We start from the raw sequence: 17,003 nt of genomic DNA on the forward strand, positions 1-17,003 counted from the left end.
TTTGGAAGGCTGCCTTGGAGACAGGAAGAGAAAGATGGAGGAGATTGTAGAGCTCGCGGCTACCTTTCCCCCATCTGTTACTTCTCCTTCTCTTCTCATTTTTTCTGCTATTTTTTTAATTACTTAGACTTTGGGCCAAGCTACAAGTGACGAATGACACTTGCCTGGCAAGTGAACAGACTCGCGTGTATTACTCCCTGTTCACTTGCCATTCACTTATGCTCCACTTGATCAAGTGTAATTCATCACTTGTAGCTTGGCTCTCAGTTTTCAGTTGTTAGCCGTTTTGAAGAAATTATATGTCGCACAAGTGGTGTAGAAGTTGTTCTAACAGGTAGCCAGTGTCAGGCTGTTGGATTAGGACCTAGGAGAGATGGATTCAAATCCCCACTCTGTATGTAACACCAGTACCAATACCAATACCACCACCACCAACAACAATCTATTTATATACCGCCCTTCAGTACAACTTAATGCCCACTCAGAGCGGTTTACAAAATATGCTATTATTATGGAAGTTTGTTGGCTGTCCTTGGACCAGTTACACACACTCTCCAGCTTACCTCAGGAGGTTGCTGTGAGGATAACATGAAGGACAGGAGAATGATAAACACTGCCCTGGCCACATTGGATGCAGAGCTGGGTAGCGATGAACTAAATAAAATAAAATAATAGAATAGGGTGGTACTAGAGCACCTATCCAACTACTCCTTTCCTGGTACAGCTCTTTTGGCCATAGCCTTGAGCCTGATCTCGCATTAACAGACAAAACCCAAAATATACTACTACTATTACCAATAATAATAATAAAAGAGCTATCAAGAACTTAACCCCCTTGGTAGCATAAATATGTATCTGCCCCATATCTGTGATCAGAAGCAGGTATTTTTTCACAGCAGAATTAAGCTCTTTCTCATTTTTAGGAATAAATCACTTGCTTAACGATGTGCCAGTCTAGGTAAAAAAATGTGCCCCCTTCGCACCCCACCTCGGCACGGTTGAATCATTCGCTTGATTGTGCACAATCAATCCTTTGCTTTTGGAAACCAGGTAGACTTGTTTGCTGCCAGCCCTCACTCTCCTCGGTTGAGGTGAGAGGGAAAAAATTAAGAATGTACAGGTATCTGAGACAAGGGAAGGCAGGTGTGGGCGAGGCACTGGGAGGCAGGACTGCAAAGCGAGAGGAGACCTCTCTGCTCTGCTCTCCCATTGGAGTTATTGTGGAAGAGGCTGAGGAAGAAGAGGGTTGAGGAATAAAATGGCTTTCACCGCAACAGTCCTGATGCTAATAGCTGGCAGTTTTCACGTTGATGGCGGTAAGTCCTTATTTGGTGGCGGCTGTGTTAGGGTTTTGTCGAATTTAATAAAAGATGAAATCAAGGCTTCAAAAATACCAGGTCCAAAAAAGAGTGGATTTCTGCCATTCCATTTTGTTATTTTTCTGTAATGTGCCTCTGAGCTGCTTTCCTCAATTCGTTTTACTGGGAGAAATACGAGGGTTTTTTGTGTACCTTGAATTCATTTGCTGCTTTCCCCTCTCATTTGCATTACCAATGTGCTCTTGGACTTTGATTAAATGTGTGTTATGTGCCATCAAGTCACCTCTGACCTATGGCAACCCTATGAACGAAAGACCTCCCAAACATCCTATCATTAACAGACTTGCTCAGATCCTGCAAACTGGAGGACGTGGCTTCTTTTATTGAGTCCAGCCATCTCGTTTTAGGTCTTCCTCTTTTCTTACTGCCTTCTACTTTTCCTAGCATTATTGACTTTTCCAGAGAAGGTTGTCTTCTCAATGTGACCAAAGTACGATAGCCTCAGTTTTGTCATTTTAGCTTCTAGGGAAAATTCAGGCCTGATTTGATCTAGTACCCACTTATTTTTTATTAAACCCCTGCTAAAAGAAACAATTCGGGGGGGCTGTCAAGTACGACTGTATTCTGTTCAATTTTGTGTGGGATCTTTCTGATGTTCACATGTGCTCCTGGACTTGAGTTTAAAAAGACTAATTTCTTGTAAGGTAATGTTTATAGAGCTCCCATCGAGATTTTGACTAGACCCAAACCTGAGGGTCTTCAGAAAGACGGCTGCATCTAGCCACATCCTGACACAACTGCATGGGTTGGATGTAACCAGCTTTTCCACCAGTGAAAGCGGGAAGAAGGGGTCTACTCTGGCAACCCAAAAGGCTATGCTTTGGGTCATGGTACCTCCACAGACAAAAGCCACGTAGGACTGAGACTATAGTAAGAAAGGGAATTGAGGAAGGTTGAGTGAAAACCTGGCTGGATCCAACTTTATGTACAATTGCAGCAAGATTGCTCTTTTTTTCTCCATTGGACATTTCACGTGCACATCCATATTGGTTAAGGAAAGATGCAAAGGAACTGTAGAAAATGGTGCACACACAAAATTCAGAAAATTTCATTTCTGCTTAGGAGCCTTCTGCTTAGGAGCCTTCTGTTTGGCAACTGGGGAAAAAGATATTGGATTAGGTGCCCTCTCAGTAGGTCCCCATTAAGCCCTGTTAGAGAAATCATAGGTGCCTGTACTGAGCAGCAATGTGGGTTCTCCAGGAAAATCTGAATCGGGAAATTTTCCAATGCAAATTTCAATAAATGATGTAAATATTCAAATTATGTCAATAATGATTTGCTGTCAAGTTGCAACCAATATCTGGTGTCCCCCTCGTGGGGTTTTTAAGGCAAAAGATGAGCAGAGAGGGTTTGCCTCTGCCTTCATCTGAATAGCAGCCTGGTCTTCATTGGTGGTCTCCCATCCAAACACTAACCCTGGCCAACCCCTGCATAGCTTCCAAGCTCTGACAAGCTTGTGCTAGTCACAGCTGTTACCAAAATTTAAATAATGCTAGTGAAAGAAGGCAAATACGCCATGTAGAAGCCTGAAGAATGGACACGCACAGAGTTTGCCCATGCTTCGTATCCCACATTTAGCCAGCTCACATGATTGATTTGCAGCTCAACAGACCTGATAACTAGAGATAAACAGACTAAATGCACATAGGTGGGGTGGAAAATTTTCTGCAGAAAAATATAGCATCGGAAAATTTTCTTTTTTAAAAAAAATAATTTATTCGTGTAAAGAAGTACATACAGACACAATTAGACCCCCAGAGAGTGTAAAAGAATATGCTAGCTTCAGACATAAGGACAGTCAAAGAGAAAACCAAGTCTATGGTCTTTTCTCCATGCCAGTATCCCTCAGAGTTCCAAATAAAGACAGGATTCCAGCTTTCTTCACAACTGCTCCGTTCTGCACTATGATGCGAGCTACAGAAAAAGGGATTGTGCACAATTTCCTGCAAAACATACATCTCCCAAAGTTTCTCATGCCATCTATCCAAAGAACGATCTGACCAAAAGGCAGCAGTCATCAAACGACTTGCTGCGAATAGTTTGGAAATAAGGTTTCTTGTATTTTGGGGGGTTTGGATATCATTCCAGACATCAAATATAAACACCCCACATCACTGGTTTGGAGCCTATCTTGTTATCCCTGCTTGAGCTGACAGCAGACGTGGAGGGAGGCATATTCAAAGTGCCCTAAGGGGCAAGGAACTAACATCTCCTTCCCAGTGATATGGCCCCGTTCCATACCCTTTTCTAGCCATCACAGTACTTTGATCCCAGATCCCTAGAATCATGTGCAGTTTGGCCCTTCTTCCGGGTGTTTACGATGAAGTGAAGAAGTTCACCTTATTTCCTCCTTGGCTGTCTCCAGGAACTCTTGCTGACTATACCCCTCACATCACCCACTGGGATCTGGAAGGGAAGATCACCACAACTACATTTGTCCTGGAGCAACCACGCTGCAACTTCACTGACATTGGAGAAGATGACAGGATCTGGCTGCTAGTTGCCCGTAGCAGCGGTAGGTTTGACCAGGGCTTTTTTTCAGGGGGAACGCGGGGGAACGGAGTTCTGGAACCTCTTGAAAATGGTCACATGGCTGGTGGCCCCGCCCCCTGATCTCCAGACAGAGGGGAGTTGAGATTGACTTCCACGCCGCTCTCAACTCCCCTCTATCTGGAGATCAGGGGGTGGGGCCACCAGCCATGTGATCATTTTCTCCGAGGGCAACCCACTGAGTTCCACCACCTCTTTTCCCAGAAAAAAAGCCCTGGGTTTGACTATTTCCTTTTTGCTAAGTCCTTCGTGAAGAGACCTGGAACTAGGGTTGCCAGGTCCAGGTTGGGAAAGTCCTGGAGATTTGGGGGGTGGAGCCTGGAGAGGGGGTGGTTTATGGAGGGGAGGGGCCTCAGTAGGGTATGATGCCATAGAGTTCACCCTTCAGAGCAGCCATTTTCTCCAGGAGAACTGGTCTCTGTTGCCTGGAGATCGGTTGTCATTCCGGGAGATCTTCAGCTACCACCTGGAGGCTGGCAACCCTACCTGGAACTCATTTGGAATGTACTTCCTCTTAACTTGTCAAGTCCACACTGATGGAAGGGTACTCACTCGTACATGTGGTTCTGAGTCAACGCAAGGTGTAGTTGCTTACCTTTTAAAGCAGAGGTGGGCATATTTTCTAGCCCACAGGCCACTGGGTGAGTCTCTACCCTCTTTGAGATTTCCAAGTTGGACATTGGCTCTTCCTGGTCTTCCCTGCTCCTGTAGATGCCAACAATGGGAACAGGAAGAGCCAGCATCAAAGTCCTCAAAAGCAGCCAGAGACCCAGATGTGGCTGTCTCTTCTACTCTGTTGCTCTTCATGACACTCAAGGTATTGTCCTGCACTCTGAGGGCACGCCTGGTCTAGTCTCCTCTGGAATAAGGCCTCAGCCTCGGCTTGCTAGACTCGGGTACGTTTTTGTATGAGGAAAATTCCATGCAGAGAAAGAGACAAGAGAGAAAACTGTGAATTTGATTTACACTAAGGGAGAAGTAAAATTGAAATGGAGGGTTTGGGAGGTCAAAACTGCAGGGATGAGAAATTCAAAATTATTCCCTAAGCAATTCCGTTTTTGTTGTTTTCTTCGCGGAATTCATGGTTTTCAGTTACGGTTATTTGTATTAGTTAAAATATGAGTTATGGTTATTCCAGTTTTATGCTGGGAATGGATAGCTGTGTCCAAGTCACAGAAGGCTTTCATCAATATATTCATCAGCATATAGGTGTTCTTATGTCTTAATAGTTGTAACTCAAATGGTTCTCCCCACCCCCAGCTGATTAACATCACTGAAATTGCAGTGGACATATGGGTGTGTTAAGGAAGTTTTTATGAATATTGTTTGTCTGGGACATTGGAATATTTATGAGCATTTCACAGTGTCAACTTAGCGATTGGTAAGGTAGAATCGGCAGGCAACAAAAAAAGCCATTTTAAACTAAGTAGAGCTCTAATGGAGCTAAGTTTGAGTATCTAATTTTGAATTGCTCCAGTAAAGCAAAACCCTCTTTGAAAATTTGAAAATTCAATATTCATTAGATTAGGAATTTCAGACTCTGTGGAATTTTGAGAAAGAATTTTAGAATTTTTTTTCTACTCTGGCAGAGGGTATCTGTTAGAATTTAGATTTGTGAGATGGGTTTTGGATTTTTAGAGGCCCCCTCCTTCTTGCATATTTTAAAATATGATTCCAAAGAAATGAAATGTTTGGGAAAGGGAATGGAAGATTTCACTTTTTGTAGAGGATACAGAAAGGGGAAAAAAACCCGTTCTCATAATAGTGTAATTTCCCAAGCTTACTAACATTTATCTTGTCGTAATGCATCATGCTGGGTTCTGGGAAGTGGCATTACTTCCAGGAGTGACGTCACTTCCAGGAGTGACATCATCACGTGTTTCTGGGAGCATGTGCGCGCTTTGCGTGCTCACATGTGATAATACAGTTCCACCACCTCTTTTCCTAGAAAAAAAGCCCTGGTTTTGCCACCTTCATGTTGTGCTCCCCAAATTAATGGTTTCCCACATTTTCTTTGCAGCCTATGAAAAATTTACCCTGCCTGAAGCCCCTCAGAATCTATCCTACCAGGAGTTCAGCAAGAACTCCTATTATATGACCATGGACACCTCTGTACTCAGTTACCCTTGTGCAACATCGCCACAGGAGATCACTGTTTTACGGGTCGGAAACGAAACCTCGTGCATAAATACCTCGAAACCAGACTGCAATGGCCCCCTGCCGGACCCTGGACCCTACCGGTGAGGCTACCCTGGTTCCCCAAACCTCAGAGATATTTCTCTTTTATACCTCCCCGAAAATGTTCATGTTTACAGTGGCAAGGCAAATTATGTTGGGAAGGGTCACCCAGGCCACAGGAGCTAATTTTCCAATTTGGTATGGAACATTTGTGCACGCACAGTTGCCACACGTATCAGTTTCTTAATTTTATTAACATCTCCCTTCCATGTTACCAACTTGCACAAGAACACTGTCAAAACACTGCAAAAGAGTACTTTTGATGTGACAAGGATGGGGGGGGGACCCACAAGGACTTGCAGGGAAAGTCCCGTCTTGCTGCTGAGCTGGCTCTGGCTTTGCCCCTCTCCTTTCTGGCTACAGTTCTGCCCCTGCCCCCTTTCTGCTCCTCCACCAACCAGTCAGCTCCTCCTCTTCTTCCTGGCCACTGTTTGGTAGGTGCACAGACATTGCACGTAAAGTTTCAGAGTTCCCCCCAACATTTTAACAATGAGATTTCCCTGCAAACTTAGGGCTCCTTGGGGTTTGTAGAGCCCTAAATGGTAGTTGTGACTGACCTCTATGGATTTATCTCTGTAGACTGAGGACAACCTTTGGATATTGTGCTGTCATGGTTGTATGTACAGCAGTATCAAGATTCTTTTTTGTAGTGTATCAAGAATGTGTGGGAGCACATGTGCACCCAATATACGCATTACCTTGATGCATTCCTAGAAGTCATCTGTGGATTGCTTTTTTGCAGTGTTTTATCAATGTGTACATATCGGTAATGTGAAGGGGGAGGAGATGTAAATAAGTTAGAATGTCTCCTTAAACTGGAATTAAGTAGCAATAGAGTACACTGCTGAGAAATTCTAGAACAATATAGTGAGCGAGGAAATTGGCTCATCCCAAAAGTATTTATTATTTTTTTGAAATGTATGCCACCTTTACTCCCAGCTTAGGGTCCCCAGGGCAGTGAACAATCAAAAACATTTTTAAAAGCTTTTATATTACATAATATAAAAATAATTTAAAACATCAGTTTGAAAATACACAGGTGAAAATTAGAGGTGGGCACGGACTGAGAAAACACCATGGGCTGACGGTCTGTGGTCCGTGGAGTTTCACAGACCATGGACCACGAACTTTTCACAACCCTGCGGACAGGTTTGCGGGTTCATGGGCCGTCGGTCCATGGTACTACTTTCAGGGCCTGGAACAAGGGGGGGGTTAAAGCGCTCCTGGGGCCGCTTGCAAGTGGCGCTGGGAGTGCTTTAAACTTTAACCCCCCTCTCCTCCAGCTGACTGACAGGGAAGTCCCCACCTGTCTGCTGAAGCAGGGGGGGCGGGTTAAAGCACTCCCGGCACCACTTGCAAGTGGCGCTGAGAGAGCTTTAAACTTTAACCCCCCTTTCCTCCAGCTGACTGGCAGGGAAGTCCCCACCAGTCTGCTGGAGCAAAAGGGTGTTAAAGAACTCCTGGCATTGCTTGCAAACAGCCCCAGGAGCATTTTAAACTTTAACCCCCCTCTCCTCCAACTGACTGGTAGGGAAGTCCCCACCAGTCAGCTGAAGCAAGGAGGGCTAAAGCACTCCCAGCACTGCTTGAAAGTGGCACTGGGGGTGCTTTAAATTTTAAAAAAACCTGGACTAACAGACTGATGAACCGGCAAAAAGGTCGTGGGTCTGTGGGAAAACGGGTGTCCCACGACCCCCCGGTTCGCAAACCGCCAAACTGGGCAGGTCCGTGTAAAATTTAGGTCCGTTTTCTGGACCATGCCCACCTCTAGTAAAAATTCAAACACAGGAAGGAGGATCAGTGAGGAAACGCCAGATAAAACAGGTAAGTCTTCGCCTATTGGCAAAAGGCAATGATAGCAAGGGACAGACAGATCTCCCTGGGAAGGGAAGTGCATAATTTCAGCACCGTGACCAAGAAGGCCCTTTCTTGGGTTGCCACCCATTTAGCTTCAGTTGATGGGGCACCCAAAGAAGGGCCTTGAAGTTGACCATAATGGTCAGCTGGTTCGTTTGGGAGTAGACGGTCCTCAAGGTATGTTGGCCCCAAGCCATACAGGGTTTTAAAGGTCAATACCAGAACCTTGAATTGGGCCTGAAAGCAAATTGGGAGCCAGTGTAGGTGAAACAAGACTGGAGTGATATGGTCCATGTGACTCATTGCAGTTAGCGTTTTGGGTTGCAGTATTGAAATACTGAAATCCGTGAAGCTCTGCCTGAATGTGGCTGGATGTTGGAAGGATTTCCGGTGGGCAGCTGTGACTCTTTAGAACCCTACATGGCTCCTACATAAGACTAACAAATGTGGACCACAAAGTGCATGCAGATCCGCTCATTTGCATAAATGAAACTGGTCCTTCCCTTTTAACATAAATTGATGATGTTCTTTAGCATAGACTATGCCCAGTTCTTGGGCCTTCAATGCACTGAAGATGAATGTCCTTCACTCATGCAAGGGGAGGGGTGATTCACTCGCCTTCTGTAGCCTTCCATGTGTACCCCACTCCAAGCTGTTCTGAGTCTCCTGGCCTTATGGAGTGAGGTTTTGGAGGACAGATGCAGAAAGGGAGAAAATTAGCAACTCCACTCTTGCCTGAGTAGATCTTTGGATCCAAGCCAAGGGGAGTATTCACTCCAGAATCCTCATCCCCCACTGGTGTTGTTGTGATAGCAATATGTAAAGGGAAGGCTGTAGTCCACTTGGGTTGGAGGAGAGCCCCTCAATCCAATTTCCCCCTCTCTTTTTCCTTTTCCTAGAGTCCGGTTTATTGCAATAAGACCCAATGGAACCATGTTCCCATCTCAATGGTCAGACGAAATCAGGTTGATTCAAGGTAATCTATTTAACTGCTTTGAATGCCCCTGTTTCTAAATTCCCTCTGTCACTTGAGTCGTGTCTAAAGCAAGGATCTCGAGATTCCATTAAAAACAAGGCCCAAACATTTGCTAGTACATTTACTCAGAAGGAAGTCCAGCTGGTTTCAATGACTCTTACTTCCAGGGGAGTGGATGGTGCTGGAGTCAGCTGTGCTGTTGGGTGAAAAATGATTTAAAAGAACCTTGCAGTGGTTGTTAATAAATATTTGAGTGAATAATAAAATTAGTCAATCAATCAATGGCCAGCCTACTGGACATTTTCAAAAGCCTGTTTGGAAAAGGAAGAGTGAATTTCAAACCAGTTTTCTAACTCCCCACCCCACGCCCAACACAACGTGGCTTCTTGCTGATTCTATTGCTCATCAGTTCCCATTCTGCCACAATGATACAATACTTCTGTAACATCACAACATTAAGCTGGGCAAGCATGGGAGGAGCTCACAGACTAATAAGAACAACAGGTGAGTTTTAAGAACCCCTTGGGAGAAGGCATTAGGCATTGCAGAAGGGATACTTTCAAACCAGTTTTCTAGAACTTCTTGTTGGAAGAGGAGGATTCAGCGTTGTCCCTCTCCTCAGGTTTCAGAGGGGGACAAACCAAAGAGTTATAAAGATAGAGAGGTCAGGGCACTCTGTTTACTGTTTACTATTCTGACTGTCCTTTTATATGCAGATTGCTATTCTCAGGATTTCCTCCTCCTAACTTCCTCCTTCTCACTTCTCTTCCTGGCATTGTTCCAGGCAACATCCTCTCTCTTCTCCTCCCTCCATCTTGGCAGGATGGATGCAGGACTTGTCCTGCCATCCATGTCCATCCTTAGACTAGATAAGTAGTCTATTAGTCTCTCCTCCTTTCCTGTCAGAGTATGGAGTTCCTGCAATAAAGAACTTTCATTTCTTTTCTAAATATAAACCAAGTGTATGATTGATTATTTTCACTCCTGCACACACAACAGCTAGCAGAACCAGATCACAACAACCTATAATCATGCTTCCTATGCCAAACGATAGACTCTGCTAATGGGCCCAAACATGGAATCCTTTAATTAGATTTCTGGGGCCTACATAATGATTTATTTATCACCTCTCCCCCAAAACAATGTGACTTCCTCTTGATTCTATCGCCCATCAATTCCCATCCTGCCAAAATGATACAACACACTTGTGACATCACAGCATTCAGATGGGCAAGTATAGGAGGAGCTCACAGAGACTTAGGGCAACAGATGAGTTCTAAGAACCCCTTGGGAGAAGGCAATATGCATTGCAGAAGGAAGAAATTCTTCCTCCACTGATATTGCCCCCTATAACCACCTACACTGTTTTTATCCCACCCAGAGTCCCAGACCCACAATTGTGAGGTACATATAGGCAGGGCTTTTTTTCTGGGAAAAGAGGTGGTGGAACTCAGTGGGTTGCCAGCACAGGGGGCAACTCTTGGCGGGAGTTGGTGTCCCTGGTACCATATGTGCGCATGCAAAGTGCACACACATTCCTAGGACCAATGACATCACTTTGGGTCAGCTGGAACAAGGGGGGAGTTTTTAAAAGTTTAAATCGCCTTTGGTGAAAATGATCACAGAGGGGAGTTTAGATTGCCCTCTGTCTGGAGATCAGGGGGCGGGGCCACCAGCCATGTGACCATTTTCAAGAGGTTCCGGAACTCTGTTCCACCGCGTTCCAGCTGAAAAAAAGCCCTACATATAGGTCTAAAGTATTGGTAGGAGTGAAATCAATAGAGAAAAGGAAGTTTCTGAGAGAAATGGGCTAGCAGGGTAGTATGGTTAGTTCCCTTTCATCTCTTCTCTAACAGAAACTGCATCCTTCTCCTCCTCCTGAGGGGGCATTGCAAGGAAGCCAGGACTATTGAGACTTTCCACGATACGATATGACAAAAGGTTTACCCAGCTATTTCTCAGAGAGCAGATATGATACAGTGGTGAAGAGACTGAGCTAGGAAGACCCCTGTTCAGATCTTACCTCTGTTTGCAAGATGGCCACCCTCAACCTCAGTCCTCCAGGAATAATAATATCACCAAGCGGCCGTATATGACTGTTGGACAAATTAGTGAGATGATGAAGGTGAACTTCTTTGACCACTCTTAAGAATTATAGAAATACTACTAATAATTATCATTCTCTTTTTCAGGGAGGGACTACACCACCATTAAAACAAAGCCAAGATGGCGGAGCAGAGGAATGATTGCCATCACGTCCATCCTCTCGATCCTGTTTGCTATTCTCTTGGCATCCTTCATTGCTGCCCTGATCTATAAATAGTATGAGATTTTATTGTTCTTGTTGTTATGATAAGAAATTGTGAGGGAAATAAACAATTTGGAAATCCCCCAGCTTCCAAATTTCCCATCTAGGATTTTAAGAGTGCTCCGCAGGAGTTATTTCGTAGAAAAAGAGCTGAAGGAACTCATTAGCATAACTCATTAGCATATGCCACGCCCCTTGCCATCACTGGAAGTGACATTAGCATGGCTGATTTGCATATGCCACACCCCCTGGCATCACTTATCCTGGCTGTTTTGGACCCAATCCTGGCCATCCAGGGCCGAAATTGGGCCCAAAATGGCAAAAAGGGGCTGAAAATGGCCGAAAAGGGGCCCAAAATTATCAGGATCGGGCCGCTGCTGAGTGGGAGAGTGATCCACCACTCATCAGAGGCCCGATTCGGGCCGTTTCGGCCCCAATCCAGGCTGAAACAGGCCCAAAATGGCCAAGAGTCAGGTGGGCGGGGCCACCTGACATGTGACCTCTTTGGGTAACTGCCAGAACTGCATTCCTGCGTGTTCCCCCTCGAAATGAGCCTGGGTGCTCCATAGTACAGACCCATTTCCATCCCTATTTTTGTTCTTTAAGTGGCTCTCATCTGTTTTCAATACTGCATGCTTCCTGGATGATACTCATGCTCACAGGACCTTTTTTGGGCTTTGTTTTAATTTATAATGTTATATTATTCTGCATACCTGGAAAGTTCTCTAAGTACTTAAACAGTGAAATCCTAAGCAGAGTTACTCCCATCTAAGCCCATTGATTCCAATGGACTTAGACTGGAGTAACTGCTTAGACTGGAGTAACTCTGCTTAAGATTTCACTGATGGTGCCCTAGCTTTCCTGTGGCTGGCTGCTTCCACACAGGGACAATTCTCCATGTAGCTAAACTTGCAGCTGCAACTTTAGAGGCATGTGCTTTGACAATGGAGCATTTACATGGCCATTTCCCCTGCACTTTCCCGGCCTCAGCCCCTTTTCATCATTCTTCCTTGCACCACCAGATGTTTTTTCTTTTAAAAAAACCATGGTAATTGACAGATCAGTATAGTTTAATAATATAATGATCTATATTGACACAATCTACTCGTTTTCAACTTTCTTTCTTTAAAAAAAACCTACTCTAGCCCTTTTCATTGTGGAGTTATAAAAGGAAAAGTCTAGTGTGAGCTTTCCCTTATAACTCCTTAATGAAAAGGGCTAGAGACTTACTTTTAGAAAAATCCACTCTGGGAACTAGTAGATCATACCAACAGATCATTATAATATTATTGAGCTATATATCAATCTATCAATTACCAATGTTTTAAAAAGCACCAAAATGCTCTCTATTAGTGGGCGAAATGGCAGCCATCAGGGCCGAGGCAAGAAACATGGCATAGATGTGGACAGGACAGGCAAAAATACTCCCCATCCCTATGGCTTTTAAAGGTGCTTTGACCAATCTTTCCAAAAAGACTGTACCAAACCAAGATTTGGGAAAGATTGCAGCAAAGCACAGGGATGAAAACACGATGAATAGAAGACAACATTAACTGGGCACTCCCCAAAACAGCACTGCAATAAGGAAATCAAAGTGGAGCAACATGTTTGTGTGGAAGCCACCAATGATCTGGTTTTTCTGTTCTTGTAATCAGTATGAACCACCCAAGTTACTATTTGGTGTAGTGTTGTAACCTGCACACAGTAACACAGTATTTCCAAAGACTGGTCTCTATTGCTAAGGTATAAGCAAAAACAAACAGGATAGATTTTGTATCTTCTTGTTTTGCCAATGTCATAATATATAGTATTTGTGGGAGGTAGGGCATTGCGCGAATATGGTGGGCATTTGAGTGCTACGCTCCAAGCCCCGTTTCCCTGCTGTGGCCATAAAAAGCCTTAAAATAAGCAGAGAGCAAGGATAATATATAGTATTTGTAAAATAAATTTACATGAGAATAACATATTAGAGAAAGCAGTGCCTCCCAACAGTCTCATTATTTATTTTAAAAAAGTGTAACACACTCCATTCAACCCAGGAGGCTGATCACAATCCAGTATGAAATGTACACCAATAAAATAGATAAAAACTAGCATAAAAATAAACAGCAGCACATGACCTAATGTCATGTGAAAAACAGCAACAGATACAAACATCACCACAAACTGAAGAGGCTGTCATGATCTGCCCTGGCCCCACCTCATTCTGTGAGGAAATCTTTGAGAATTCTTCCTCCCGTCTTGAGGTAGGGTCAGGACAGATCATGAAAGAAACAGAATTGTTTAAGTCCCCACAAAAATCATCTCCCTCCACCCCAAGGAAAATAAAAAAGTTTTTGCCCGTTACCTAAAATTTAACAAGGTTAGTGGCCAGTGAAGCAATGTGGGGAAGGACTTACAGAGTTGGGGAGCTGCCACAAAGAAGTCCCTGCAACTGAGGTGATTGCCATACCAATACATGGGAAACATGACTGAAAAGGGCTTCTGCTAGTCCCTTCCATGATTGGGCAGGATGAGGTTACCACTGTTGGCAGAAGGACCTCTGATTCCTTTTGAGGCAGGCTGTAGCATAGACCAATCCAAACATCATGTTCTAGCCTCACTCCGTACTCACTTTATGCATTTTCTTTTCCAGTTCCGACATCTGTGGCAAAGCCGATATTATGAGCGTACGGGATACGGCGACAGTGACCCGCTACACCACCCACCATATGTACGATCATCCTACATCCAAATCATGAGTTTCTCCATTCATCACCCTCTTCCTTCCGGCTCCTCTCCTCTTCTGTTCATTGGGACCATGCAAGGAGCCTGACTGGAGGGCTGAAGCAGGACATCTGAGAGCCAAGCTACAAGTGACGCCTGACACAGGTTGGACACTTGTCAGCTTACCTCAAGTTTTGATGGGAAATGTAGGCGTCCTGGTCTTACAGCTTAATTGAAGTTTACAGGAACCCCCCCCACACACACACCCAGTGGAGGGGAAGGGGGGTGCCTGGTAAGAGCCCAACGCCTGCACTCCCCTCCTGACCACATGTTCTCCCTCCCATAGACTGCCGCTCTGTAAACTTCAATTAAATGGAGAGCCAAGCTGCAACCAGGATGCCTACATTTCCCATCAAAACTTGAGGGAAGCTGACAAGTGTCCAACCTGTGTCAGGCGTCACTTGTAGCTTGGCTTATCTTCTCAGGTCTGGAGATAGGAGAACCATAAATCGTCACCCAGTGAAATCTAACCTTTGGGGTGTCTCTACATTCTACTGGTTATAAACTAGTTTAACCGTGCCTATAGCATCCTGGCAATTGCAGTTTTGGAGAAGGTACTGAGAGCTATGAGGTGGTAATCCCTAGCTCTCCTTTCTCACAGAACTACAATTCCCCCAGAGTGAAAGAACAACTATTTAACCAGTTTGGTCTGAAATGCAGAAATACGGGTTGCAAATGACCTGGGGATGCTCAAGTGCAGGATTTTGTGTGTGGCCCTCAATTTACGTGCATGCTGCTTTCACAGGAGCTTCCGTTGTGTGATTGCATTTGCGAGTACAAACACCAAGTTGGGAGGGTAGAGCTCCAATTCAGCTCTGTTTTCGCAGGGAGAACTCTCAGGGACTCTGTAGATTAAGTATTTTATTTAGGCTCCTCTCACTTGCCAATTTACATTTCTTTAAGGTGTGAGAAAGTGTCATGATCTGCATTTCAATGAATGGATGTGGGAGGTGGGGGAAACTGGCAGGTGCAAACAGCCTGGGATACTTTTAGCAGTTGAGGAGGAACTGATATTGAATGCGTGAATGTACTCAAGCGGAGCAAACTGAAGTGTGACTGTGCGAGTGAGTGCATGGGAAGTTGGAGGGGGGACATGTGAAATGAGATTCACTTGAGCATCCCTAGGTACTTTGTAATGTGTATTTCCACCTCTAGTTTTATTTAAAGGATTGTTCCTTACTCAAAAACCTTGTGACGCCTTTGACCATAATGGAGATACCGCTATTTTTCAGCACCCCCTAGCTGCATAGAATGGGAGTGGCCCACTGTCCCTTGCCTGTCATCTGCCAGCCGTTCTGGGTCTATCAAATAAATCATGCACCTGGTGCTTCCATCTGTATCTGGTACCCAAGATTGGTAACAATTGTTGGCATTGTTGGGCATCAGGAGTTGGCATCACTGCGAGATGGGAGAGCTGCAAATGTCTGGCCAGCTGTAGAAGGAAAGATGCTTGTGTCATCCAGTTAAAGAAATCTTGATTAAAATCCTGACAATCAGTCTGGAGAGGTACATTCACAACCTTGGCAGAGAGGATAGTTAATGTCTGAGTGGTGGAGAGCCGATTAGGACCAGAGAGACCCAGGTTCAAATTACTGCTCAACCATGAAGCTCACTGGGTGACTTGGTGGACCAATCACACTCAGCCAAACTAACCTACCTCACAGGGCTGTTGTGAGGATAAAAAGAAGAGGGGATAACAATGTAAGCCATAGATAAATAAGTAAATGTCGCTTTTCAGCTGAAGCCCACCTCCATTGTTTTTAAAAAAAGATTACATTTTTGGAAAATGCTGTTTCCTAGTTAAATGGGAGGGGGGCATTTTTAAAACGAATTTTAATCATACAGATCAATTAGTTAAAAATCGCAGCAGACCCCATGATACAGCAGCAATATTGCCCCAGTAAATGGGACTTAAAAAAAAAGAACTAGATGCAAACTTTACTCTGTGACTAGGAATTGAAATATTAAGCCAGCACAAAGAAGACCTCCTAAAATGAGGGTGTATACCACTAAGAAACGAGCCAGGGTCCTTTGGGCTTGCTGTAGGACTTTGGCCATAAGTCTTGAACTTCTTTTCTCTTCCAGCATAGCCAGCGTCACTGGCCCTGAGGGGTCTTGGTGGATAATAGTAGCCCCAAAGAAAGCTCTCAGGCCGAATGTCTGGAACGTTCAGAATGGTTGTGTGTCGTTTCTTGGCTTGGTTATCTTTCCATCATTCATTTGAGATTACGGTCTTCCTGTGGGAGAGGAATATATTAGATTTTGTTAATCTGGCACGTTCAAGAAAAGTTGAAGAGGTGCCAACATTGAAGGAGGAGGGCCTTCTCTGTTATTGTCAAGATTTCCACTTCTGCCATGCAAACTTTGAAACACTTAAATCACACACACACGCACGCACGCACGCACGCACACACACACACACACACACCTTTTACTAGTGTCTGTAATATCATCAATACTAACCCTCTCTTCTTTCCTAAGTCCATCGTTTCATGTATATTTTATTTTAGCTTCACAATATCTATAAAACAGACATGAACCACAATGTTCTTAAACAATAGTGCTGAACTATAGCCAGACCTTTTAAGAAAGGTAACAACTGCCCTGTTGATGCTTTTAGAAGTACAGAAAGACTAACTGGTTGTTAATATTTCATTATTTTATGTATAGTCTGTCTTTCTCTTTGATGCTCAAGGTGGATTACAGGATATAAACAATGTAGACAGAGCATAGAACAACCAATGAACAATGCAATAGGACTAGAAATTACAGAATTAGAGAAAAATATTCATGTCCAGTAGCACCTTAAAGAATTAAAGAACAATGCGAACAACAAACTAAGGTAAAGCAATCTGTAACAATACAAAAAGTGGATTGCAAGGTAAAGAAAAAGTAAAAACTGGCAATGCCTTTGTTAATATTGCAGAGG

The 17,003-nt window shown here is 44.1% G+C and overlaps 1 protein-coding gene across 1 annotated transcript; it reads left to right on the forward strand.

Annotated features, from left to right (window-relative positions):
- Positions 1-1,153: 1,153 nt before the first annotated feature.
- Positions 1,154-16,737, forward strand: LOC129344443 (uroplakin-3b-like protein 1). The gene is made up of 6 exons (XM_055001069.1): positions 1,154-1,316; positions 3,745-3,894; positions 5,950-6,169; positions 8,924-9,000; positions 11,193-11,322; positions 13,944-16,737. Exons 1-6 carry the CDS (start codon positions 1,259-1,261, stop codon positions 14,047-14,049), a joined length of 741 nt encoding a protein of 246 aa, XP_054857044.1. The 5' UTR covers positions 1,154-1,258; the 3' UTR covers positions 14,050-16,737.
- Positions 16,738-17,003: the final 266 nt, after the last annotated feature.

The sequence above is a fragment of the Eublepharis macularius genome, chromosome 17 (genome assembly GCF_028583425.1).
Source record: "Eublepharis macularius isolate TG4126 chromosome 17, MPM_Emac_v1.0, whole genome shotgun sequence".
Lineage (NCBI taxonomy): Eukaryota > Metazoa > Chordata > Lepidosauria > Squamata > Eublepharidae > Eublepharis > Eublepharis macularius.